Source organism: Gorilla gorilla, chromosome 11 (assembly GCF_029281585.2).
Source record: "Gorilla gorilla gorilla isolate KB3781 chromosome 11, NHGRI_mGorGor1-v2.1_pri, whole genome shotgun sequence".
NCBI lineage: Eukaryota > Metazoa > Chordata > Mammalia > Primates > Hominidae > Gorilla > Gorilla gorilla.
Window position 1 is genome coordinate 104892497 of NC_073235.2, and position 27060 is coordinate 104919556.

General features: G+C 39.8%; 1 protein-coding gene and 3 non-coding genes across 7 annotated transcripts in view; all 4 read left to right on the top strand.

Moving 5' to 3' along the window:
* The window catches only part of NOP58 (NOP58 ribonucleoprotein), a 38407-nt gene extending 12087 nt beyond the window's left edge, over positions 1-26320 (top strand). The window contains exons 2-15 of one of the 4 annotated variants that reach the window (XM_063695099.1): positions 639-691; positions 901-1018; positions 5058-5179; positions 7049-7185; positions 10367-10431; positions 13035-13169; positions 13838-13983; positions 15472-15598; positions 18346-18509; positions 20036-20170; positions 20502-20563; positions 22874-23007; positions 25573-25712; positions 26041-26320. In XM_063695099.1, coding sequence (XP_063551169.1) covers positions 5072-5179; positions 7049-7185; positions 10367-10431; positions 13035-13169; positions 13838-13983; positions 15472-15598; positions 18346-18509; positions 20036-20170; positions 20502-20563; positions 22874-23007; positions 25573-25712; positions 26041-26091 — 1404 coding nt within the window. In that variant the 5' untranslated portion in view covers positions 639-691; positions 901-1018; positions 5058-5071 and the 3' untranslated portion in view covers positions 26092-26320. Of the gene's footprint in view, positions 1-638; positions 692-900; positions 1019-5057; positions 5180-7048; positions 7186-10366; positions 10432-13034; positions 13170-13837; positions 13984-15471; positions 15599-18345; positions 18510-20035; positions 20171-20501; positions 20564-22361; positions 22504-22725; positions 22778-22873; positions 23008-25572; positions 25713-26040 lie in introns of those variants that run through there. The other 3 variants (XM_031008704.3, XM_055379414.2, XM_063695100.1) reach the window with 3 other exon arrangements.
* On the top strand, positions 797-881 carry LOC115933875 (small nucleolar RNA SNORD70). The gene has a single exon (XR_004069720.1). It is a non-coding gene; the product is annotated as a small nucleolar RNA SNORD70 (small nucleolar RNA).
* LOC115933881 (small nucleolar RNA SNORD11B) lies at positions 14045-14131 on the top strand. Its single transcript, XR_004069725.1, has one exon. It is a non-coding gene; the product is annotated as a small nucleolar RNA SNORD11B (small nucleolar RNA).
* Positions 15746-15829, top strand: LOC115933880 (small nucleolar RNA SNORD11). The gene has a single exon (XR_004069724.1). It is a non-coding gene; the product is annotated as a small nucleolar RNA SNORD11 (small nucleolar RNA).
* Positions 26321-27060: the final 740 nt, after the last annotated feature.

The following is a 27060-nucleotide window of genomic DNA, read 5'->3' on the forward strand; positions in this document are numbered from 1 at the left end:
AAAAAAAAAAAAAAAAAACTAGCCAGGCATGGTGGCACATGCCTGTAATCCCAGCTACTTGGGAGTCTGAGGCAGGAGAATTGCTTGAATGCGGGAGGCAGAGGTTGTAGTGAGCCGAGATCGCACCACTGCCCTCCAGCCTGGGTGACAGTGAGATTCTGTCTCAAAAAAAAAAAAAAAAAAACCGTAAAGGGTTAGGATGTAACAAGAATGAGATCTGACAATAAGCTATTTTTTTAATGGCATTTGTACAGGATAGACAAATGAATATCATGAGATTCCTAAAAGGGACTCACGTACGTTTTCTTGAGTCAATTCTATGCTGTATAATAAAGTCATCTCTGTACAGCTTTATGCAACAGGGGTTTGTATTAAAGCTTCAACATCTTTACTCTTGGCCAAAGTTTCCTCCAAAGCCTACAACTTTCTTTTAATAATCCAAGCATTACTAGCCTAACATTTAGAAAAACTAGTAATTGTATGAAGAATATCTAACTTCACACCCTGATACACAATGGTAGGCATGTTTTATTGGTGTGTGCTTTGGAAACAGTCAAGCACTTCTTTCCAAGTTATGTGGCTTTTGAATCAATGCACCGCCCCCAATAACATGTTTCTCTCTCTTTTTTTAATTCTAGAGTAAAGCTAAAACATTTTGAGAAATTTCAGGATACAGCAGAAGCATTAGCAGGTAAAGTAAAAAACTAGAAGCTTGCTTTTTTGAAAAAATTAAGTCTTAGCCATTTGTTTTTCTTGTTTAAAAGGTTGTTTGCTTCAGTTGCCTGTGTTAACCTTATTCAATGTTGTCAATGATGCATTCTTATTGGAACTGAATTTAAGTGATCTGACTCATTCGTCACTACCACTGAGACAACATTGAGTTAGCTTTTTTCACCATAGGGCTGGTTTTCCCCATGTGTGAGGAGAGGTGAGAAGTGGTTAAGTTGATCTCCCTGTGGAAACCAGCAACATAATGCTGAAGCACAATTCAGTAAAAGGTGTTCTACAAGGGACCAAGGTAATGTGGTCAAGTATACAGCTCTCTCCTCATTTTAATCCAAGGGTAGAGTTGTAATCCTGAGAACAGCCAGGATTCACAGTTGAAAAATAATTTAAAAAGCTCTTCTGGGGGTATAGATTTTTAGTTCAAAAAAGCATATCAATATTCAGAGTTATACAGAAACTGACAGAGGTGTTATTTTTAAAAGATTCAGAAGAATGGATGACTCATACTCTTCAACTAGATTTCATCACGGGACAACAGAGTGATCGGGTTTATTTACTGTAATTGACTGCAGTAGGTCTTACAGTTTTGTTTTTTTAAGTGTTAGGGAAAACAGGAAGAGCAGATATAAAGCCCAAATCATTAAATTTTCAACTGCCTAAATTCTTTATCACAAATCAGCCAACTATTTGGTGGCGTAGTTTGAAAATGAAGGACCGTGAGGAAGAATATGGCTTAAAGCTGGGCAAGAATATGACAGATGCAAAAAATTTTGTTAAATAACCACAGGAGAAAGGTACAGTTTTTGTCTGAAAATTTGGAATCCAGCTAAACGTGCTGGAACATAACAGACCACCCTAACCTTGGCAGAGGGGTAGGCTGAAGGAAGACCCATAGGGCTAGTTTCTTTGTTTTATAAACATAGTTCTCGGGCTGCTTCACCAACTCTTCAGTAATTAGAGCTATATACAGCCATAAAAAAAACTGTGGTAATATTAACTTGGAGAATTTTTAAAAAGATAGCCTGTTCATCACAGCTTTTAAGTATGGGTAAACATTTGGTAAGATTCCAAGCAAGATAGTGTTAGCTGTATTCCAACTCTAGGGGGTGTTGTTGACATAGACTGGGATATGAACAGTTCCTAGTCCTGATCTCAAGTAGCCTCTTCTGAATTCCTTTTTGCATATGATCTTTAGTCTGCTTGGGATATTTCTGGCCAGTCCTTATTAAACTGTATTAAATGGACAAGCCAAGCTTTTGCTCAAACAAGCAGGTTTTTACTATTAATACCTAATATATTGAGCACATACTGATTGTCAGATTTATGCTTATGATTTCATAATTGTTATTTAATTCTTGAATCCTGTGAGGCAGATAACCATCATCTCTATGTTACAGATGATAAAACTTGAAATTTAAGCAGTATTTCCAGATTCATTTACCTAGCTTCTTTGTATTATTTAAAATAATGTATAATAAGGCTGGGCGTGGTGGCTCATGCCAGGAATCCCAGCACTTTGGGAGGCCAAGACAGGCGGATCACCTGAGGTCAGTTCAAGATCAGCCTGGCCAACATGGTGAAACCTTGTCTCTACTAAAATTACAAAAATTAGCCAGGTGTGGTGGCACACACCTGTAGTCCCAGCTACTTGGGAGGCTGAGGCAGGAGAAACACTTGAACCTGGGAGGCAGAGATAGCACTGAGCCAAGATTGCGCCACTGCACTCCAGCCTGGGCAACAGAGCAAGACTCCATCTGAAAAATAACATAAAATTAAGTAGTGTACAGTAAATGGACAAAATGCCATAGTAGTTGAGAATTTAAAGTCAGTCCCCCCCAGTCTAAGCTCCATGAGGGCAGAGACTGTTCTGTACTGTCAAATTCCTAGACTCTAGCAAAGTATACAGCTATAGAAGGTTTATAATAAATATTTTGGGGAAAATGAATGAAAATAATGAACTTTTATCAGGAATGCTGTCATAGAAACATTTACAATGCCTTTTCCTATCTGTTTTCACCAGAAAGTTAAATGAACATCAGCTAATTAAGAAAGCAGAATCCTTCCCCTGGGAATTCAGTTCTCACTCCCTGTTATAAGGCAGTTTTGACATGACAGAACCACAACTAAATGGCTGTAAATGTCACAGTGTACATTTTAAACCTCATAGCCTTAGAGTTTGATGAGACCAGGCACAGTGACTAACACCTGTAATCCCAACACTTTGAGAGGCTAAGATGGGCAGGAATTTAAGATCAGCCTGGGCAATATAGCGAGACCCCCTCTCAAAAAAGATTTTTTTTTTTTTTTGGAGATGGAGTTTTATTTTGTCACCCAGGCTGGAGTGCAGTGGCATGATCTCGGCTCACTGCAGTCTCCACCTCCTGAGTTCAAGTAATTCTCCCAGGAGGCTGGGTTCAGCCTCCCAAGTAGCTGGGATTACAGGTGATACCACCATGTCCAGCTAATTTTTGTATTTTTTAGTAGAGACGGGGTTTTGCCTGTTGGCCAGGCTGCTCTCGAACTCCTGACCTCAGGTGATCCACCCGCCTTGGCCTCCCAAAGTGCTGGCATTACAAGCATGAACCACCGTGCCTGGCCATCATTTTTTTTTTTTTTAATAAAGAAATAGGGCCTGTTGGGGTGTGATGTTGAATTTGTATTGGTCTCAGACATTCATATATGCTATTTGCATGAAGTGGTTTATTTTTATTCTTGATTGTGTTTTCAACTTGCAAGTCTTTTTTTTTTTTTTGATACTGATCTTCGGCTGGAGTACAGGGGCGCGATCCCAGCTCACTGCAATCTCTGCCTCCTGAGTAGCTGGGATTACAGGCTCATGCCACCACGCTCATCTAATTTTTGTATTTTTAGCAGAGATGGGGTTTCACCATGTTGCCTAGGATGGTCGCATCTCCTGACCTCGTGACCCGCTCACCTCAGCCTCCTAAAGTGCTGGGATTATCCATTTGATCATAATTCAAATGGATATACGATCAGGAGGGAAGAGCAAGACCTGACTTATTAAGCACAAACTGCCTGACCTTGGAAATTATTGATAGACCTTCATTCCTGCCAAGCATTTTTCTTTTCTTTTTCTTTTTCTTTTTTCCTTTTCTTTTCTTTTTTTTTTAGATGGAGTTTTGCTCTTGTCAGTTAGGCTGGAGTGCAATGTCACGGTATCACTGCAACCTCCTCTTCTGGGTTCAAGTGATTCTCCTACCTCAGCCTCCCAAGTAGCTAGGATTACAGACGTGAGCCACCAGGGCCAGCTAATTTTTGTATTTTTAGTAGAGTGTTTCGTCATGTTAGCCAGGCTGGTCTCTCGAACTCCTGACCTTAGGTGATCTGCCAGCCTCAGCCTCCCAAAGTGCTGGGATTACAGACTTGAGCCACCACGCGCAGCCCAAGCATACTTTTTATGTTTTTTGTTTTTGTTTTGTTGAGACAGGGTCTGTCACCAGGCTGCTGGAATACAGTGGCATGATCATGACTCACTGCAGCCTTGAACTCCCTGGGCTCAGGTGATTCTCCCAGCTCAGCCTCCCCAGTAGCTGGACTACAGGCACGTGCCACCACACCCAGCTAATTTTTGTATTTTTAGTAGAGACAGGGTTTCGCCATGTTGGCCAGGCTGATGGTACACACCACCATGCCTGGGTAACCCAAGCATACTTTTACCTCAGTCAAATGTCAGATAAATTTCAGAAGAGGTATTAGTTCGTGTGGGTCCAGAAAAAGGGAGTATAGATCTAAGGAAGGGTGAGAATTATAAAGCAGCTGATTTAGAACTTGCCAGAAATACCGGCAGTCTCAAAATAGAATAGGCAGGCTTTGCTACTAAGTTTTACATTGCTGGAGGTGTACAAGTAGAGATACAAGCAAAGCTAAGGCCTTCACTCAAACATGCTTATATTGTGGCAGAACTTTGAAAATGATTACACTCATTTTTACTAGTTTTGATGTGATTTTAGGATATTTCAGGACAATCTATTTGAAATGACAAAGGAAAGTGAGTCTGTTTTGTCTTCCCAAAAAGATTGTTTCTAAGATTTCATGATTCTCTCTTGAGTTCATGAGAAGATTCTTGTGAGAAGGAAAGAAACCCTGGACCTGATTTTACCCCTAGCTCTGTAGCAAAAATGAGGGTGGGAAGATCAAATGAAATTGTGAAACATGTAACTTATAAAACATATATAATTTCATTTCAGAAGTAACATTAAATTCAAGCCCTTTGAAAGGCCTATTTTATTTTTTTAAGTGTCAACCTAGGGCAAGGTCTCAAAGTTAGAAATTTGAGAGTTAATGCTTTTGTTTTTCTTTTTCTTGAAAAGCATTCACAGCTCTGATGGAGGGCAAAATCAATAAGCAGCTGAAAAAAGTTCTGAAGAAAATAGTAAAAGAAGCCCATGAACCGCTGGCAGTAGCTGATGCTAAACTAGGAGGGGTCATAAAGGTAAAGTCACAATATTTTTGGTCATGCCTGCTAGTCACATCTCACAGCATACCAACTACAAAGCCTAGCCTTTGCAATAAGTTGCTTATCATAAATTCTCAATACATTTTTTTCTTTTCTCTAAGCTACATGATAATGGATTTCCCCTAACATCAGCTGAACTGAGCAAATAAGTAATATCTATTTGTTCTAGAAGATCTAGAAGAACAAAAAATGATAAAAATTGACTTTAACAAATCTGCTACCCATATATAATGTTAATGTTCTATGTATATCATGCCATATTTTTGTCTAGCCACATTTTTTTCCAACAAAAATGGGGTCCTTACATTTTTTAGAAATATATTTATTAGAAAATTTTTAGTAGGGGTGTATTGCTGGAGATGAAATAAAATGTGAGAGTGGAAAAAAAGACTAGGAAAATAGCCTCCCAAATACAGAAAGCAGAACAATTCGGGCGGGGTGCGGTGGCTCACACCTATAATCCCAGCATTTTGGGAGGCCAAGGTAGGAGTATCAGCAGATCGAGACCATCCTGGCTAACACGGTGAAACCCCGTCTCTACTGAAAATACAAAAAATTAACCGGGCGTGGTGGCAGGCGCCTGTAGTCCCAGCTAATCGGGAGTGCAGTGGCGCAGTCTCACAGCTCACTGCAGACTTGACCTCCTGTTCTCAAGCAATCCTCCCTCTTCAGTAGCTGGGACTACAGGCACATGCCACCATGCCGGCTAATTATTTTATTTTATTTTATTTTATTTCATTTATTTGAGACAGAGTCTCGCTCTGTCGCCCTGGCTGGAGTGCAGTGGCATGATCTCGGCTCACTGCAACCTCTGCCTCCCGGGTTCAAGGGATTCCCCTGCCTTAGCCTTCCAAGTAGCTGGGATTACAGACGCCCGCCAACATGCCCTGGCCTCCCAAAGTGCTGGGATTACAGGCGTGAGCCACCACGCCCAACCTGTAATTTTTTTTTTTTTTTTTAAGATGGAGTCTCACTCTGTCGCTAGGCTGAAGTGCATTGGCTCAATCTTGGCTCACTGCAACCTCCACCTCCTGGGTTGAAGTGATTCTCCTGCCTCAGCCTCCCGAGTAGCTGGGACTATAGACACCTGCCACCACACCCGGCTAATTTTTGTATTTTCAGTAGAGACGGGGTTTCACCATGTTGGGCAAGATGGTCTCGATCTATTGACCTTGTGATCCACCCACCTCGGCCTCCCAAAGTGCTGGGATTACAGGTGTGAGCCACCGCGCCTGGCATAACCTGTAATTTTAAAAAGAAGTTAAATAACAGGTAGTAAAAGATCTCTTTAAACCAACTACTTGGTCAAATTATATTAATCTTTTTATAGCTTTTAATTTATATAGCCAAGCTGTCTTCTGGAAGCTTGTATCAGTTTTTACTTCCACCAGTGATACAGTCAGGTATTCTACAAACACACTGGAAATTATGCTTCTTGTCCAACTGAGAAATGCGTATATTTAAATTAGTGCCACTTTAATATTTAAGAAATAATTTCAGGCTGGGTGCGGTGGCTCACACCTGTAATCCCAGCACTTTGGGAAGATGAGGCGGGCGGATCACTTGAGGTCAGGAGTTTGAGACCAGCCTGTACAACATGGTGAAATCCCGTCTCTACTAAAAATACAAAATTAGCTGGGCATGGTGGCTCGTGCCTGTCATAATCCCAGGCCAAGACAGGAGAATCGCTTGAACCCGGGAGGCAGAGGTTGTAGTGAGCCAAGATTGCGCCACTGCATTCCAGCCTGGGCGATAGAGTGATACTCTGTCTCAAAAAATAGTAATAACTTCAGGAAAGTCTTTTTTTTTTTTTTTTATTTAATATAGATGTTCTTGTTCTTGTAGGAAAAGCTGAATCTCAGTTGTATCCATAGTCCTGTTGTTAATGAACTTATGAGAGGAATTCGTTCACAAATGGATGGATTAATCCCTGGGGTAGAACCACGTGAAATGGCAGCTATGTGTCTTGGATTGGCTCACAGGTGAGAATTACTGTTATCAAATAAACTTACTTTTATTTGATAAGCGCTTAACATAGATCTGTTCTAAGAATGTTACAAATGCTCATTTGAACCACATCAGAACCTTATGAAGAAGATGATAGTAATATCCTCATTTACAGATGAAACTGAAGCCCAAGGTCAATACAGCTGGTAAGTGGTAAAGCCAGGATTTGAACCCAGGCAGTCTAGTTCCATTGTCTGGATTCTTAAAACCTTAAAACCTCATCAAAGGAATTCTCTACTCCTCTGATCTTGGATGCCCAGTTTCTTGGGCTTTCCCTCTTTTATCTCTGCTAAGTCATGCCACTCCTCCATCTACTTAGTATTCCCCCAAATTCTCTCATCTGCTATGGACTTATGGGATAGGTGTGTATTTGTGTTTTCATTATTTTACTCTGATTTTTAATAAGGCAAAGAGGACTAGGTGCAGTGGCTCACCCCTGTAATCCCAACTCTTTGGGAGACCAGGAGTTTGAGACTAGCCTGAGCAACATAGCAAGAAATATGTCTCTCTCTGTGTGTTTTTGTTTGTTTGTTTTTGTTTGTTTTGTTTTGTTTTTTTGAGGCAGATTCTCACTCTGTCGCCCAGACTGGAGTGCAGTGGCGTGATCTCTGCTCACTGCAGCCCCTGCCTCCCAGGCTCAAGTGATTTTCTTGCCTCAGCCTCCGAGTAGCTAGGATTACAAGCGTGCACCACTACTGCCCAGCTAATTTTTGTATTTTTAGTAGAGACGGGCTTTCACCATGTTGGCCTGGCTGATCTTGAACTCCTGACCTCAAATGATCCATCCGCCTCGGCCTTCCAAAGTGCTGGGATTATAGGCATGAGCCACCACACCCGGCATTTTTTTTTTTTTTTTTTTTTTTTTGAGTCAGGGTCTCACTCTGTTGCTCAGGCTGGGGTGCAGTGGTGTGATCTTGGCTCACTGCAACCTGGACATCCTGGACTCAAACAATGCCACCTCAGCCTCCCAAGTAGCTGGGACTGCAAGTGTGCGCCACCATCCCTGGCTGATTTTTTAACTTTTTGTAGAGACGGGGTTTTGCCATGCTGCCCAGGCTGGAACTCCCAGGCTCAAGTGATCCACTTGCCTTAGCCTCCCAAAGTGCCGTGACTGCAGGTGTGAGCCACCACGCCCAGTCTTCTCCCTATTTTTAATTGCATGTTAACCCTATCATATTTAATTAGAAGTCCCTTAGAATAGGCATTATTGCTATGTTGTGATACATCTGTTCATGAAAAGCTTAATACTTTGGAATTGCACTACAGTTAACAGGGTTGTGAAGAAAATAATGGTAGGTAGTTGCTCAAAACCTGTGCAACTTTGCAGTACTGTCAAATAGTAATCCTAATAAAATTATTACCACAGTTCAAAAGACATTTTAAGCTAATATTAAAAGAAACACTACAGGCTGGGCACGGTGGCTCACGCCTGTAATCCCAACACTTTGGGAGGCCAAGGCAGGCAGATCACAAGGTCAGGAGATCGAGACCACGGTGAAACCTCGTCTCTACTAAAAATACAAAAAATTAGCCGGGCACAGTGGCGGGCGCCTGTAGTCCCAGCTACTTGGGAGGCTGAGGCAGGAGAATGGCGTGAACCCGGGAGGCAGAGCTTGCAGTGAGTGGAGATCGCTCCACTGCAGTCCAGCCTGGGTGACAGAGTGAGACTCCATCTCAAAAAAAAAAAAAAAAAAAAGGGAAAAGAAACACTATAGGCTGGGTGCGGTGGCTCACGCCTGTAATCCCAGCACCTTGGGAGGCCGAGGCAGGCGAATCATGAGGTCAGGAGATCGAGACCATTCTGGTTAACACAGTGAAACCCCGTCTCTACTAAAAATACAAAAAATTAGCCGGGCATGGTGACGGGCGCCTGTACTCCCAGCTACTCGGGAGGCTGAGGCAGGAGAATGGCGTGAACCCGGGAGGTGGAGCTTGCAGTGAGTGGAGATTGCTCCACTGCACTCCAGCCTGGGTGACAGAGCAAGACTCCGTCTCAAAACAAAACAAAACAAAAAAGAAACACTACAATTTAAAAAGGTCTATTTGAAAATTAAAAGGTGGGCATAGATTGAAAGGGTTGAAGCTGCTAAGCTAGAGTTAAGAGCAAAAATGCACAAAGGTTAGGGAGAGCTTTGTAATAAGCATTTCTAAGAGAGAACAAATAGTGAAACTGAGTCAAAAATCCAAACCTGGGTAAATCTGCATTGTGTATAGCAGTGGTTCCCTATCAAGGGCAATCAGATGTCCCCCCAGTAGGCATTTGTTGATGTCCACAGACATTTTTGGTTGTCACAATTGGAGGTGGGTTGGGGTCTGCCATGAATATCTGGTGGATAAAAGTTAGGGATACTGCTAAAGGTCCTGTAATGCACAGGGCAGCCCGTACAACAAGGAATTAGGCCCAAAATATTAATTGTGCTGAGATGAAAAAACATTTATATACAGACAGTATTGTTACTCCACAGCTTTCTGTTTTCAGATGTTAAGAGTCCTGCGAAGTTCTTAACTGGTAGTATAAAAAGCTTAATATGTGCTATAAAAAATTGCATGAACCAATATGGCTTTTTTTTTTTTTTTTTTGAGGCGGAGTCTTGCTCTGTTGCCCAGGCTAGAGTACAGTGGCACGTGATCTCGGCTCACTGCAACCTCTGCCTCCCTGGTTCAAGCGATTCTCGTGCCTCAGCCTCCAGAGTAGCTGAGATTCAGGCGTGCCCCACCATGCCTGGCTAATTTTTATATTTTTAGTAGAGACAGGGTTTCGCCATGTTGGCCAGGTTGGTCTCGAACTCCTAACAGGTGATCTGCCCACCTCGGCCTCCCAAAGTGCTGGGATTACAAGCGTGAGCCACCACGCCCAGTCCAATATGACTTTTGTATTACACAGCTTATCCTATTTGTCATTCATACATAAACTTATTCATGTTACAGAAATAAAGGTCGTAGCAGCATACATAGTTTTTTTTTTTTCAATGTGTATTTTCTGGTCTCGTATGGTGCATTTCTACTTAGCTGATTTTTCTTCTTAGAAAAACCAATTACAGCTCTGACTACAGGCCGATTTGACTAAAAACAAAAACAAAAAAAAACTTTAAGATGTTAATTTAAATGCTTTTCCTAGATGCTATCTTACTAATTTATTTTCCCCTTTCTTCCCAGCCTGTCTCGATATAGATTGAAGTTTAGCGCTGATAAAGTAGACACAATGATTGTTCAGGCAATTTGTAAGTATAGTACATGCAAAGTCCAATTTGTTGCTCTGTCCTTCATGCGTTTTCATACTGTTGAAACTATCTTTTATGATTCTGTCTGTTGAGAAAGAGAAAGGAGGCCAGGTGTGGTGGCTCAAGCCTTTAATCCCAGCGCTTGGGAGGCTGAGGCAGGCGGATCACCTGAGGTCAGGAGTTCAAGACCAGCTTGGCCAACATGACAAAACTCTGTCTTTACTAAAAATACAAAAAAATTAAATGTGCATGGTGGCGTGTACCTATAATCCCAGCTACTCAGGAGGCTGAGGCAGGATAATTGCTTGAACCCAGGAGGCAGAGGTTGACTATTTGGAGATTATATGAATCACAGAATTAACATTACATTAATTAATTCATTTGTATTTTTCCATGAAAATGTTAAAAACATAAGTGCAATCTTTGTAGTTGTGTATTCTGCTATGTCATTAAATGGTTTTTAGAAAGCTCAAAAGCTGCCGGGCACAGTGGCTCATGCCTGTAATCCCAGCACTTTGAGAGGCTGAGGTGGGAGGATCACCTGAGGTCGGGAATTCGAGACCAGCCTGACCAACATGGAGAAATCCCGTCTCTACTAAAAATACAAAATTAACCAGGCATGGTGGTGCATGCCTGTAATCTCAGCTACTCGGGAGGCTGAGGCAGGAGAATCACTTGAACCCTGGAGGCAGAGGTTGTAGTGAGTTGATCGTGCCATTGCACTCCAGCCTGGGCAACAAGAGCAAATCTCCATCTCACTAAAAAAAATATATATATCAAAATCTTAATCGTTTTTCTATTTTAGAAATGCATTCAGCCGTGGCTCACGCCTGTAATCCCAACACTTTGGGAGGCCGAGGCTGGTGGATCACCTGAGGTCAGGAGTTCGAGACCAGGCCAACATGGTGAAACCCGATCTTTAGTAAAAAATACAAAAATTATCTGAGCATGATGGTAGGCGCCTGTAATCTCAGCTATTCAGGAGGCTGAGGCAGGAGAATCACTTGAACCTGAGAGGCGGAGGTTGCAGTGGGCCGAGATCGCACCATTTCACTCTAGCCTGGACAACATGAGCAACACTCCATCTCAAAAAAAAAAACAAAGTATTCGGCTGGGCGCAGTGGCTCACACCTGTAATCCTAGCACATTGGGAGGCCAAGGCGGGTGAATTGCCTGAGCTCAGCAGTTCGAGAGCAGCCTGGCTAACATGGCGAAACCCTGTCTTTACTAAAAATACAAAAAAGTAGCCAGTCGAGGTGGCGTGTGCCTATAGTCCCAGCCACTTAGGAGGCTGAGGCAGGAGAATCACTTGAACCCAGGAAGCAGAGGTTGCAGTGAGCTGAGATTGCGCCACTGCACTCCATCCTGGGTGATGGAGTCAGACTCTGTCTCCAAAAAAAGAAAAAAAAAGCACTCAACCAGCAATTCCTTTCCTAGATTTATACCCAAAAGAATTAAAAACAGAACTGAGTTGCTTGTACACCTATGTACATAACAGTGTTATTTACAAAACCAAACAGTGGAAACAACCCAGATACCTTTTAACAGATGAATGGATAAACTGCATTGTGGATGCAGCTTGAATGTCCCTAATCTGAAATTCAAAATGCTCTGAAATCTAAAACTTTTTGTGGTACCACACAAATCCACAAGTGGAAAACTCCACGCCTGACCACACGTCAAAACTTTGTTTTATGCACAAAATTATTTAAAATATTGTGTAAAATTACCTTCAAGGTTTTGTATATAAGGTATATGTGAAATGTAGATGCATTTCCTATTTAGACTTCGAGTTCCATCCTCAACCTCATACGTGTTTGCAAATACTCTGAAATACTTCTGGTCCCAAGCATTTTGGGTAACTTACACCCAGCCACTTCACACAGTGGAATGTTAGTCAGCCTTAAAAAGAAATGAAATTCTGATACATATTTCAACATGATAAACCTTGAAAATATGCTAAGTGAAGTAGTCACAAAATACTGCATGATTCTGCTTATATGAAGTACCTAAAATAGGTGAACTCAGAGACAGAAGTATAAAGATAACTAGAGGTTGGGGGGAAGGTGGGAATGAGTTACTGTTTAATGGGTACAGAATTTTTCAGTTTCTGATGATAAAATTGCTCTGGCAATAGATCGTGGTAATGGTTGCATAACATCATAAGAATACTTAATGCTGCTGAATAGTACACTTGAAAATGGTTGAAGTGTTATTTTTTATTCTTTTTTTTTAAATTTTTTGCGACGGAGTCTTGCTCTGTCACCCAGGCTGGAATGCAGTAGCACGATCTCGGCTCACTACAACCTCCACCTCCTGTGTTCAAGTGATTCTTCTGCCTCAGCCCTCCGGAGTAGCTGGGACTGCAGGTGTGCACCACCATGCCTGGCTAATTTTTGTATTTTTAATAGAGATGGGGTTTCACCATGTTGGCCAGGCTGGTCTTGAACTTCTGATCTCATGATCTGCCTGTCTGCTGGGATTACAGACATGAGCCACCGTGCCCAGCCTGAAGTGTTAAATTTTATGTTGTGTATATTTTACCACAATAAATCCCTTTAAATTCCTGGGTTTTTTGTTTGTTTGTTTTTAATCTACTACAGCCTTGTTAGATGACTTGGATAAAGAACTAAACAACTACATTATGCGATGTAGAGAATGGTATGGCTGGCATTTCCCTGAATTAGGAAAAATTATTTCAGATAATTTGACATACTGCAAGTGTTTACAGAAAGTTGGTGAGTAATTTGTTCATCCTTTAAAGCATTGAAAGTAAATGAATTTGATTGCATCCTAAAACATGACGTATAGCATTTTGTTAAGCAAGATTCCCAGGGTTTTTGCAATTTCTGTGTATTTGGGAAGTGTAGCAATTTAGTGTCTTAAATTTAAGAAACAAAATGAATTTTAACTTAGATTTTGATGGCCTATAACATGATATTAGTACCAAATGCTAAATAGCAGTATTGCCGTCTGTACTGTTAATATACAGAGGAACTTGATTGTTGATTGTTGTTAACGTACAGAGGAACTTGATTGATTGATGGTTTACTTGCCTTATGAATTACTGGCCCCAGCTTCAGTATAAAATTGTCTGTGACATTATTATTAGTCCTGTCTTTTTTAAATTTTTGCCACTTATATTCTGTAATAAGTGTTGTGGCATATTTTGTCCTCTTTTTACTCTGATTATTTTTTGGAGGAAGGTGGTGGGGAGACATTTAATGTCTAAACTTAAACCCTTAAATGAGGAAAACTGTTATACTAGGTCAAACTTCTTCATTTTTTTTTGTTTTGTTTAGGCATCCTTTTCATTGGCTTTCTACTTTTTCTTTTGACTATTTGCTGGATTTTATATAATTTGTTGAAGAGTGATTCTCCCTCATCCTCTGCAAACATTCCATAGGCGATAGGAAGAACTATGCCTCTGCCAAACTTTCTGAGTTGCTGCCAGAAGAAGTTGAAGCAGAAGTGAAAGCAGCTGCAGAGATATCAATGGGAACAGAGGTTTCAGAAGAAGATATTTGCAATATTCTGCATCTTTGCACCCAGGTAAATTTTACTCCTGGAGAATCTAGTTGTGGTGTTACCAGCTCTATAGTACTAATTTTTCTGATGGCAATGATGATTTTTACACTTGTTGTTCACCTGATAACATAAATATGAGGGTGTTCAGTCACTACCTCATCTGATGCCATCATGATTTGTATACTTAAAAGGGGGAAATACATATTAAAAGGAAGTAATTTACAATCATCGTCTGAATAATGAATTAACCAAAAATCAATTAAGATGGCAGAGAAGGCCAGGCGCGTTGGCTCATGCCTGTAATCCCCGCACTTTGGAAGGCCGAGTCCGGGATTCACCTGAGGTCAGGAGTTCGAGACCAGCCTGACCAATATGATGAAACCCCATCTCTACTAAAAATGCAAAAATTAGCTGTGCGTGGTGGCGTACACCTGTAATCCCAGCTACTCGGGAGGCTGAGACAGGAGAATCGCTTGAACCAGGGACGGGGGGTTGCAGTGAGCCGAGATGGCACCATTGCATCCAGCCTGGGCAACAAGAGCAAAACTCCATCTCAAAAAAAAAAAAAAAGAAAAAAAAGAGATGGCAGACAATTATAGATTGAGCCTTTTAATTCTGAGTTTTATGTCTATATCTTGTGATTTTTTTTTTCTTTCAGATTTGAAGGTAGCCATATAGGAATTAAAAAGAGCATGATACAAATGTTTATTGTTCAGAATTTTTTTTTTTTTTTTTTTTGGAGACAGAGTCTTACCCTGTAGCCCAGGCTGGAGTGCAGTGGCACGTTCTCAGGCTCACTGCTACCTCTGCCTCCCAGGTCCCAGTTCAAGCGGTTCTCCTGCCTCAGCCTCCCGAGTAGCTGGGATTACAAGCACGTGCCACCATGCCCAGCTAATTTTTGTATTTTTCGTAGAGACGGGGTTTCACCATGTTGGCCAGGATGGTCTTGAACTCCTGACCTCATGATCCACCCACCTCAACCTCCCAAAGTGCTGGAATTACAGGTGTGAGTCACTGTGCCTGTGCTGCTTAGAATCTTTTAAAAATACAGTTACGCTGACTAAGATTTTCAGGCAGTGGACCAAGTAGTTTACATACATTACATAACGAAGTCCTCATTACAGCCATTTTATAGAAAACTGATGTTAGGATCATGAGGTCAAGAGATAGAGACCATACTGGCCAACATGGTGAAACCCTGTCTCTACTAAAAATACAAAAAATTAGCTGGGCGTGGTGGTGGGCACCTGTAGTCCCAGCTACTCCAGAGGCTGAGGCAGGAGAATCACTTGAGCCTGGGAGGCGGAGATTGCTGTGAGCTGAGATTGCGCCACTGCACTCCAGCCTGGGAAAAAAAAAAAAAGAAAACTGATGTTAGGCATAGGTGATGTACCCAGTACCCAGGGTTGTGTAGCTGCTCTTTCATAATTGAGGGCTCCAGTGTTTTAGACAGGAATTTTTACTGTTTTTACTCATATGATATTTATGACTTAACTTTATTCCTTATACTAGGTGATTGAAATCTCTGAATATCGAACCCAGCTCTATGAATATCTACAAAATCGAATGATGGCCATTGCACCCAATGTTACAGTCATGGTTGGGGAATTAGTTGGAGCACGGCTTATTGCTCATGCAGGTGATGGTTTTAATGTAATTTGTAAATATGAGTGTTTGAAGTATTTTCTGGTTAGGATTTTGTTTACATCTTTAAACTACAGCTGTTACAGAAATTTTAGCTGATGACACAAAAGTAGATGATATGTGGGAGATCACTAAGGGCCAAGTGTTCAATGATGATTTCTATTTGTTTGCCTGATTTCCTTTTGGATAATGAAGGCATCTTTAGTCACTACCTCTTCTGAGACACTTGTGGTCCATTGTTAGAAGTTTGTTAGGGTTGATTAGAACAATCAGATGAATGCAGGAGGATAAAACAGTTAACATTTTCATAATAAAAACTCACTAGACCTAGATTTGAATACAGTTTTAAGAAATCACTGTAGAGAAAGAAAAAAAAATCACTGTAGAGGATTTGTGCCCTCGATTGATTACCTTAGTTTCACTATTGAGTGTGCGGATGTAATATATTTGACTTTCAAAAATATTTTCAACAACTGATTTATAATAAAACTTTGTATATGTGTATGGCAGTATTATAAGGATGATACGCTATAATTAAAATGCTATGTAATTGAATACCTACAAATATAATGAAGTATTGATTCATCATTTTTATGTTACTTGGAGACATTGTTATAATTCATCAAAAAAGATAATATATATAATCTGCATCAGAGTGTTTAAAATGGCATACCTCCTTTTTTTTTGTTTGAGTCTGAGTTTCACTCTGTTGCACTGGCTGGAGTGCAGTGGCTCACTGCAACCTCCGCCTCCCAGGTTCAAGCAATTCTCCTGCCTCAGCCTCCCAAGTTGCTGGGATTACAGGCATGTGCTGCCACCATGCCTGGCTAATTTTTATATTTTTAGTTGAGACAGGGTTTTTGCCATGTTGGCCAGGCTAGTCTCAAACTCCTGACCTCAGGTGATCTGCGCACCTCAGCCTCCCAAAGTGTTGGGATTACAGGCGTGAGCCACTGCGCCTGGCCTGGCGTAACTCCTTTAGCTGCATCATTAATCAAAGGTTTCATTCAAATGCCCTCAGCTATAAGATCAGATGATTTCATTGTCTCTACCCATTTTCATAGGTATAGCTAAACTTGTAGCAGTAAGCAATGGCAGGGGTTAATAGAAGTATGTATTTGTTGGCCAGGCGTGGTGGCTCACGCCTGTAATCCCAACACTTTGAGAAGCTGAGGTGGGTGGATCACCTGAGTTCAGGAGTTCGAGACCAGCCTGGCAAACATGGTAAATAAAACCCCATCTCTATTAATAACACAAAAATTACCCAGCCTTGGTGGCATGAGCCTGTGATCCCAGCTACTCAGGAGGCTGAGGCAGGAGAATTGCTTGAACCCGGGAGGTGGAGGTTGCAGTGAGCCAAGATTGTGACATTGCACTCCAGCCTGGGTGACAAGAGTGAAACTCCATCTCAAAAAAAGAACTATGTATTTGTTACACTTTTAAAACTATGTCTAGTGCTTAAGTTCATAGCATTAATAGAGTCTGTTTTCTGACAGGAAATATTCTATACAGCATATCCAACTAAGCAGCATGTTGATAACAATAGTCCCCAGCTATTTATGGAGATGTATTCTAAGCTCCCCCCTCCAAGAATGTTTGAAACAGAGAATAGTACTGAATCCTATACTGTATATGCTGTTTTTTCCTAAACATACATACATATCTATAATAAAGCTTAACTTATAAATTAGGTACAGTAGGATATCAACAACAGTCATAATATGACAGTTATAACACTATGCCAGCGGGGCCGGGTGTGGTGGCTTACGCCTGTAATCCCAGCACTTTGGGAAGCTGAGGAGGGTGGATCACGAGGTCAGGAGTTCAAGATCAGCCTGGCCAAGATGGTGAAACCCCATCTCTACTAAAAATACAAAAAAAATTAGCTGGGTGTAGTGGTGGGTGCCTGTAATCCCAGCTACTTGGAGGCTGAGGCAGAGAATTGCTTAAACCCGGGAGGCGGAGGATGCAGTGAGCCAAGATCGCGCCACTGCACTCCAGCCTGCACAACAGAGCGAAACTCTTATCTCAAAAAAAAAAAAAAAATGCGAGCATAACTATTTTTGTGCATTGGTTACTTGAATATAAGCACTGCAGTACTGCACAACGGAGAGGGCTACGAAAGTGACTAATGGGTAGATAGGGATGATTCATGTCCTGGGGGGAGCTGAGTGGGATAGCAAGAGATTTAAAACTTAGGAACTATTTGTTTCTGGAATTTCCTTTTTAATATTTTCAGACTGCAGTTAACCACAGGTAATTGAAACCACACAAAGTGAAAGCACAGCTAGGGGACTATTAATAGATACTTCTAGGAATATCTCTTCCTAATAAATGTGTTTATTTGTAGGCTTTTTCATATCTAAAGCAATAGAATATTTGATACAATCTCAGAAAGCAGGGACCAGATTAGTGTTCGTGTGTGTGACATTTATGTCACTCCTGTAGTATACTAATGGAATTTAGAATAGTACTACCATCTCTCAGGTGAATAGAAACATTGAACTTAGTAAGCTTAGCCTTCAGTTTGTCCTAGGCATTCATTGCAAACCTGCTTGTGCTAATGAAGGAATTACAAATGAAACATCAAGATTTTTAGGGAATTCTGGATTATAGAATTCTATATTATATGTGATTTTTATTTATTATGGTGGCTATAATAATTCTATAGGTCTTTTGTTTTAGTACGTGGAACATTCATATATTTGGAGGTGCATTCTTTGTAACTTTTTTCTTTTGTAGGTTCTCTTTTAAATTTGGCCAAGCATGCAGCTTCTACCGTTCAGATTCTTGGAGCTGAAAAGGCACTTTTCAGAGCCCTCAAATCTAGACGGGATACCCCTAAGTATGGTCTCATTTATCATGCTTCACTCGTGGGCCAGACAAGTCCCAAACACAAAGGAAAGGTGTGTTATAGGGTTTTGCTTTGTTTTTGAGGTTAGACTTTTTCATTTTTTACAACCCATTTTTCTTCTACTCTGTAGTACACATTAAATCTTCTATTGTCTCTTTCTTGTTAAATAGAGAATGGTGAGTTATTTAAATAAAAAGCACTTTGTGTACACTGAAGGATAAGGTTAGAAGAAACTGTTATTGGTTGGATTAAAGCCAGTTTCTTCCATTGTGTTAGTATTTTTTTCCCCCTAGAATCTCCCTGTGGTTGGCACACTGAAAATATTATCTCTGGCAGGAAAAAAGAAATCTAACATTTACGAATCATAAAAAATAGCATATGCATTATGCTAAAACACTGACAGAAGTCACTAAACTTTTTTTTTTTTGAGATGGAGTCCCGCTCTGTCGCCAGGCTAGAGTGCAGTGGCTTGATCTCGGCTCACTGCAACCTCCAGCTCCCTGGTTCAAGCGATTCTCCTGCCTCCCTGCCTCAGCCTTCTGAGTAGCTGGGATTACATGCACGTGCCACCCTGCCTGGCTAATTTTTGTATTTTAAGTAGAGATGAGTTTCACCATGTTGGCCAGGCTGGTCTCAAACTCCTGACCTCCTGATCCACCCACCTCGGCTTCCCAGAGTGCTGGGATTACAGGTGTGAGCACCCGTGCCTGTCCTAAATCTTTAGTAGCCTTATGAGATGTAGGTATCTCTATCTTGCAGATGATGAAACTGATGCTTAGACAAATTAAGTACTTTCAATGTTTTTGAAAGATGTATCGTTTAACAGAACTAAACTGAAAATTGATAAAATTTAGAGCAGAGTGGTGGAGGAAAATAAAGCGTTCAATAAAATAAAATGTTAATTAGATTGAAAAAGAACCCACGCTTTTTTTGTTTTTTGTTTTTTGTTTTTGAGATGGAGTCTCACTCTGTCGCCCAGACTGGAGTGCAGTGGTGCCATCCCGGCTCACTGCAAGCTCTGCCTCCCAGGTTCACGCCATTCTCCTGCCTCAGCCTCCAGTGTGCTGGGACTACAGGCACCCGCCACCACATCTGGCTAATTTTTTGTATTTTTAGTAGAGACGGGGTTTCACCGTGTTAGCCAGGATGGTCTCGATCTCCTGACCTCGTGATCCACTCGCCTCAGCCTCCCAAAGTGCTGGGATTACAGGCGTGAGCCACCGCGCCCGGCCTGAACCCACACATATTTAAGATTGTTACGAGGAAAAAGATGCACTTGTTTTCAGTGACCTCAAAGCACAGAACTAATGTCACTTAGTAGAAACTAAAGTTTAAAGATATTTTTTAAAAAAACCTAGTTTGAGCTAATATTTGACATGAATTGCTGTAAAATCTTTTCAGCCACAGAAGTGTTGGTGGTGATATATGGCCATTAGATTCTGGCAAAGGTTGAAATACAATGGATGATTTGAATTGTATGATTCATAATAGTTTTATAACTCCTGATTTTAAAACATCCAAGTTATTGAGGATTTTATATCTGAACATGGAATATAGTTCTTCATGTTTTTCTATTAGATTTCTCGAATGCTGGCAGCCAAAACCGTTTTGGCTATCCGTTATGATGCTTTTGGTGAGGATTCAAGTTCTGCAATGGGAGTTGAGAACAGAGCCAAATTAGAGGCCAGGTTGAGAACTTTGGAAGACAGAGGGGTAAGAACTACATCATGCCTATTCCAGAAGTATTACTTGTCAAAAGTTAATAAACTGAGTAAATTTATTAACTTCATCTGCTAAACAGTTTTATGATACTTATTAGTATGTCTAAAGTATTCTTTTTGTGCCTACTGTTAACAATTGCTATTATTTACCAAGAATTGATGTATCCAGCTGCATTTGCCATTAGGATATGCTATTCAAAATAACAAAACAAAAAATAGCAGAAATCGCTGTTTGCTGGCCCACTGATTCACTAGACTGTATAGTGTATTATAAAGAGATTATGACTTAGAATTGTATTTGTAATTTTTCCTTTTCTTCTTAGATAAGAAAAATAAGTGGAACAGGAAAGGCATTAGCAAAAACAGAAAAATATGAACACAAAAGGTGAGTACATTTAAGTGAGGATGGGGTGAATAGTTTTTTAAATGTTAATTATTGACAGTAATTTTTTATTGTAAACTTCACCTCGATGTGCCCATAGTTTTTTCAAATTTATTTATTTGACAAAAATTGTGTATGTTTATTGTGTGCATGTTGTTTTGGGAAATGTGCACATTGAGGAATGATTAAGTCAAGCTCATTAACATGCATTGTCTTATGTACTTTTTTTTGTGGTGAGGACACCTTAAAATCTACTTAGCAATTTTCAAGAATATAATACATTGTTAGCTGTAGTTAACCATGTTGTGCACCCCTAATTTTTTTCCGTGCCATTTAGTTTTCCGCATTAACTTCTACTAGTTTTCATTCATATACATATTTAATTTATTCATTTCCAGATATTGATAGTAAATTTCTTTAATCTAAAGTTCCTCTATGTTGTTTATCAAAAAGTTCACGCAGCCGGGCACAGTGGCTCATGCCTGTAATCCCAGCACTTTGGGAGGCTGAGGCAGGCAGATCACCTGAGGTCAGGAGCTCAACACAGGCTTAGCCAACATGGTGAAACCCCATCTCTACTAAAAATACAAAAAATTAACTGGGTGTGGTGGCGGGCACCTGGCTGAGGCAGGAGAATTGCTTGAAACCCGGGAGGTGGAGGGTGCAGTGAGCTGAGATCGCACCCCTGCACTCCAGCCTGGGCAACAAGAGCAAAACTCCGTCTCAAAAAAAGTTCATTCAGAGTTAATCCCTACAGAAACCTATTTTGTGAAAAGTATAAAGACAGAAAGCAAGTCTAAAGATGGTTGAGGCATGACAAAGCATTCAAACTTAACTATCAGATTAACAAAAGATTTGTATGTGGAGGGGTATTTGGGTTATTATTTGAGGCAATGCTCAATGCTGGTGAGGTTGTGATGATGCAGGTAGAATGTGGCACAGCTATTCTAGGAAGCCATTTCACAGTATGTATCAAGATTCTTCAAAATGTTCCTAGTCATTAACCCAATAAATTATACTTTCAGGAGTCATAATCCTTCAAGATTTTTTTTTTTTTTTTTTTTTGAGACAGTCTGTCTCTGTTGCCAGGCTGGAGTGCAGTGGCACGATCGCGGCTCACTGCAATCTGTGACTCCCCGGTTCAAGTTATGCTCCTGCCTCAGCCTCCCGAGTAGCTAGGATTACAGGCATACACCACCACATCCAGCTAATTTTTGTATTTTTAGTAGAATCGGGGTTTCATCATGTTGGCCAGGATGGTCTTGATCTCCTGACCTCGTGATCCGCCCGCCTCGGCCTCCCAAAGTGCTGGGATTACAGGCGTGAGCCACAGCACTCGGCCTCGAACTTCAAGAATTTTAATAGTAAAATCTTATACTATAAGTGGATGAGGAGATATATAGAACATTACCAATTATAAATACATATTTAAGTATAATTTAGTGTTTTCTGGAAAGAAATCAAATGTGTTTCTGTGGGCATTCACATTTTCTTTTTTGTGAATTTTCCAAGCTTTCTACAATAGCCATACATTCTGCAATATTTATAGTCTAACTTATTATCTCTAGTTGACAAACATGGTTCTTTGTTTCTTAAATTATAAATGTCTTTAACCTAAAAAAATTAAATAGTCATGCAGCTTACAAGTCTGCTTAAAAAACAGAACATTTTTTAGCTTGTTTTGAACCAATTTTTTTAATGTTCCTGTGCAATTAGTACTTTTTACTTTAAACATATGCACTTAAAGCATCAGTTCACATTTTAGGCATTCATTTCAGTATTTTCTTTCTGCTTACATTAGGACAAAAGCAAATGTTGGGTTCTATGGAATCTTTTCCATGTGCATGTATTTGTATCCTTTCTTGTTCTTGTGATCTTGTGATGAAGACTTCTATACTAAGCTTGGTTTAGATTTTTTGTTCTGCTTTTTTTTTTTTTTTTTTCCATTGAGCAGTGTTCTGAAAGTTGGATGGTTCAGTTTTCACTTTCTAGTTAGGTGTGAAGACGTTTTCTCCTTTCATTTCCCCCATGCTGATTGAGTGTTTTCCTGTACCATAGTAACTACATTGATTACTAAATCAGAATTCATTTAGCTCACCACTTCTCTTGAATGTGATTGACCTACTTGAAAAATATTAATACCTTTAACTTTTGGAAACTATTAGTCTTCATAAACTACCCCAAAGCCACTAAAATGAAACAACATTGTGTGCTTATGTAAGTATTATCTAATGGCATTTTCTTTATCTCTTGAGAATTATTTCAGTTCCAGATACTTGTTAGAGATTTTCTAAAACTTTTTGGGTCTTTCAGTGAAGTGAAGACTTACGATCCTTCTGGTGACTCCACACTTCCAACCTGTTCTAAAAAACGCAAAATAGAACAGGTAGATAAAGAGGATGAAATTACTGAAAAGAAAGCCAAAAAAGCCAAGATTAAAGTTAAAGGTTAGTTTGAATTTTTTTTTTAACACAACTTATACTCATTTCTTTAGAACTGTGGATTTTGTGAGTCTTAAAAGTACATGCCATCGCACTTTATTATAAAACTGCTCATTGAACGCTAATGGTGTTTTAATAATGCCATTATGTTCTCTGGGAATATTTATGATATTGTTAAATTTATCAGACTGCACAGAGGAAATGTGAGAAGTTTAGTCAAATTAGGTATTTTACTAAGAGTTCCAAAACTTCATTTCTCCTACATGAACTATTTGGAGAATTAAGAGAAAAAAGGAACGTGTTTTCTAAATTGGTTGTTGAAAATTTTTTGTTTTATAGTTAAGAATGAATATAAAATTGATGGAACAGTGATTTTCTTCATTGTTTCTCTTAACACGGAGTGGACTAGAAGGAATACATACTGGTAGCCTGCCGTCATAGTTACAATATCTAATAGGTGCTCACCAGTTAACTAGGCTGTCTTGTGAAGTTGATAAGCAGGCGCCCCATTATTACTTACACCTGGGTTTATTGAACACCTACTAGCAAGTCTAGCAAAAGAGTAAAGCATTAACACAATGATTGCTTTAACTTGGTTTCTAAGTAGCTTAGTGGTCAAAAGTGTATGATCTACAAATGTGGATAGTATACTTGATAGAGAAAACAAACAATTTATTTAACTTTTATGCTTCTTTTTGTTGAAAAGTAAGGAGATCCCTAAACCCATTAGTAGCATTTGAGGCACCAAACTCTGTCCTTTGTATCCTCAATTGTGTATCCAATAAGCTTTTCCAATTTATTTGTCAATTTTTCATCCCACAATTTCCCCCCCTTTTTTTTTTTTTTTACCCCCAAGACAGAATCTTGCTCTGTCACCCACGCTGGAGTGCAGTGGCATGATCTTGGCTCACTGCAACCTCCACCTCCCAGGTTCAAGCAATTTTCCTGCCTCAGCCTCTTGACTAGCTGTGATTACAGGCACGCACCACCACGCCCAGCTAATTTTTTTATTTTTAGTAGAGACAGGGTTTCACCATGTTGGCCAGCCTGGTCTCAAACTCCTGACCTTGTGATCCACCCACTTCGGCCTCCCAAAGTGCTGGGATTACAGGCGTGAGCCACCACACCCAGTCCTCTCCCATTTTCTGTATGTGACAATTCCAGTTGCTTTGGCCATCAACCTTGACTTTTTTCTCATAATTCAATCTAGTCTGACAGCAGATCCTCTCAGTTCCACTTGAAAGTATGTAGTAGCCACAGTGGAACCACCACTAGCTTTTTAAATCTAAATTTGTTCCAGCCATACTGGCCTGCTTGCTATTTCCTGAACCTACTATCCATCCACTTATCCCACCTGCCCTCCAAAACGCCTTACGACTTAAGCATCTGCTCTACTCTACCTGGACTATTTTCCCTCAAGATACATGTATCATTCATTCACTCCCTCACCTCTTCTAGGTGTTTGCCGACCATTCTGCCTAAAATGGCCATATATACTTCCCTTTTCCAACATTCCCCTTCCTGCTTTATTTTTATTCTTACCACTTTAATATCTATTATGTAATGTATCATTTATGTCTCTCCACTCTGCCACTAAAATAAAAAAGATTCATAGGGAAACGAATATTTTTGCCTCTTGTGCCTTGCTCGAATTGTTTAGTACAGAGTCTGACATGAATATTATTTGGTCGCTGAATTACTGAATTTCTCTCTCTTTTCTTTTTCTTTTTTCTTTTCTTTTTTTTTTTTTTTTTTTGAGACAGAGTCTCCCTCTGTCGCCCAGGCTGAAGTGCAGTGGCATGATCTTGGCTGACTGCAGCCTCCGCCTCCTGGGTTCGAGCAATTCTCCTGCTTCAGCCTCCTGAATAACTGGGATTACAGGCATGCGCCACCATGCCTGGCTAACTTTTTTGTATTTTTATTAGAGACAGGATTTCACCATGTTGGCCAGGCTGGTCTTGATATCCTGACCTCAAGTGATCCTCCTGCCTCAGCCTCCCAAAGTGCTGAGATTACAGGCGTGAGCCACTGCACCCAGCTGGTCACTGAATGTCTAATGATAGCTATGTGTTGAGTCCTTATTGTAATGTGTGCTAAGCATTATACTTAGTGCTTTCTATGCATCATCTTTTTAAATCAGTAACAATCCAGTAAGATAAGACATTCTTAAGTTTTATAGATAGGGAGTTTCACCAAAGGTAAATACAATTTTTCAGGGTTGCAGCAGGTAGATTAAACTCAGGCTGTCTGACTTCAGAGTGCAAGCTCTTAACCATTTCTAATATAATTGACTCTCTTCCCAATAATGATTGGAGATCAGATGACCTTTGTTTTAATCCTGATTTTTATACATGACTTCATGATCGTGAGAAGATTGCTCTGAGCTCTATCTATATCATTCGTTAAAGTTAGTGGTAGGCCTTGGAGAACCTTCCCAATTGTAAAATAAACAAAACAAACATTGGGTAGTTGATGAGAATGACAGAAAAAAACTAGGAATCAAACGTTTTTGGAAGGAGTGAGATCTGATACAGTGTTAATTTGTTGTGCCTTTACACTCACCCTATTCAGTTGAAGAAGAGGAAGAAGAAGAAAAAGTGGCAGAAGAAGAAGAAACATCTGTGAAGAAGAAGAAGAAAAAGGGTAAAAAGAAACACATTAAGGAAGAACCACTTTCTGAGGAAGAACCATGTACCAGCACAGCAATTGCTGTATGTTTGTTTTTAATTATCGGTGTTCACTTGGAGGGGCCAGTTCTCTATATTTCAATCTATTTTCTATATCAGAAATGAGCAGGCATTTTAAAAAATGGTTTTCATTGATGGAGAGGTAAAAGTGAAATGGCTTTGTTGTATTTATATTATAAAAGGCCATTTCCCAAATCTAGAATTTATTACTAAAAATCAAGTTTGCATTGAGGGGAGGAGTATGATTTGCTCAAGCTTACTTTTTTTATAGGTGGGGTTTTTATATTTTCAATGTGATTACTCACCCATACAATTACAGCTCTTTCAAAGCATTCTTGTTGGCTATTTTCAGAGTCCAGAGAAAAAGAAGAAAAAGAAAAAAAAAAGAGATAACGAGGATTAACAGAAAGGAATTACGATTATATCACCCGGACACACATCATGCTTAAGATTCAACTGGGAGCATACCAGGGATGCTGTCTAACGTAATCAAGGGAAGGTTCAGTAAAACAAAGTGATTATCATCTATAACTTCAAACTTATTTGTCTTGACATCAACTCTGTTAACCTTATGTCATCATTTCTTAGAGTCTTTGATATACAAATAAAATTTTCTTTGTATTTTAAGATAATTTTGTGATCTCTTTATATCTTAGGTAGAGAATCTTTGGCTCTTTCTATAGTTTGCCATGTGATGATTATTGTTTTGATAATTATAACTGAAAAGTGAGAGTTGTTTTGAAATTTAATCTTTTGGAAGGCAGTGATTAAGTGGACCAATTCAAGACCCCACTCTAATGTGTTTCTTTTGCCTTTTTGGACTACTTTTTATTTTCCACCTATAATCTTTCTACCTCTCTTTATTTAAATAAAGATGTGTTTCTTATTCAAATTTTTAAATTAGGTGAGCAAAACTTTTTAGTTCAAAAGGGTGGGAGACAGTATCCCTCCCTTTACTGTTTGCAATTCTAAAAGGCATACCAAAATAATTCTTAAAACCCTGATTTGTTTTTAAAGTAGTCAGCCTGAAGTGACTTTTTTAAAGGTTGTACAAAGTGATCCTAAAGAATGGAGAATAGAGAAAAAATAAGAAAAAAAAAAGTGCCAGTTGTAATGAGGTATAAAGTAGGACAATAGAATGGCAAAGAGAAACCTTTATTTCTGAGTGGTAGTGTTTAATATGCAAACAGAAGCCTGGTAGACCACCTTATAGTCATGACAGTCATGAGTTTTACAGTACTGTTACGTATTGCCAGTTTGTGTGTGTCATAGACATCATACTAAAGCCCAATTCAGTAAAAGCTGTTGGTGGATGGAAACTAGAATGACTATGGCTTTTGAGTTCCACCTCTGCTTTTCAAGTCAACAGCCC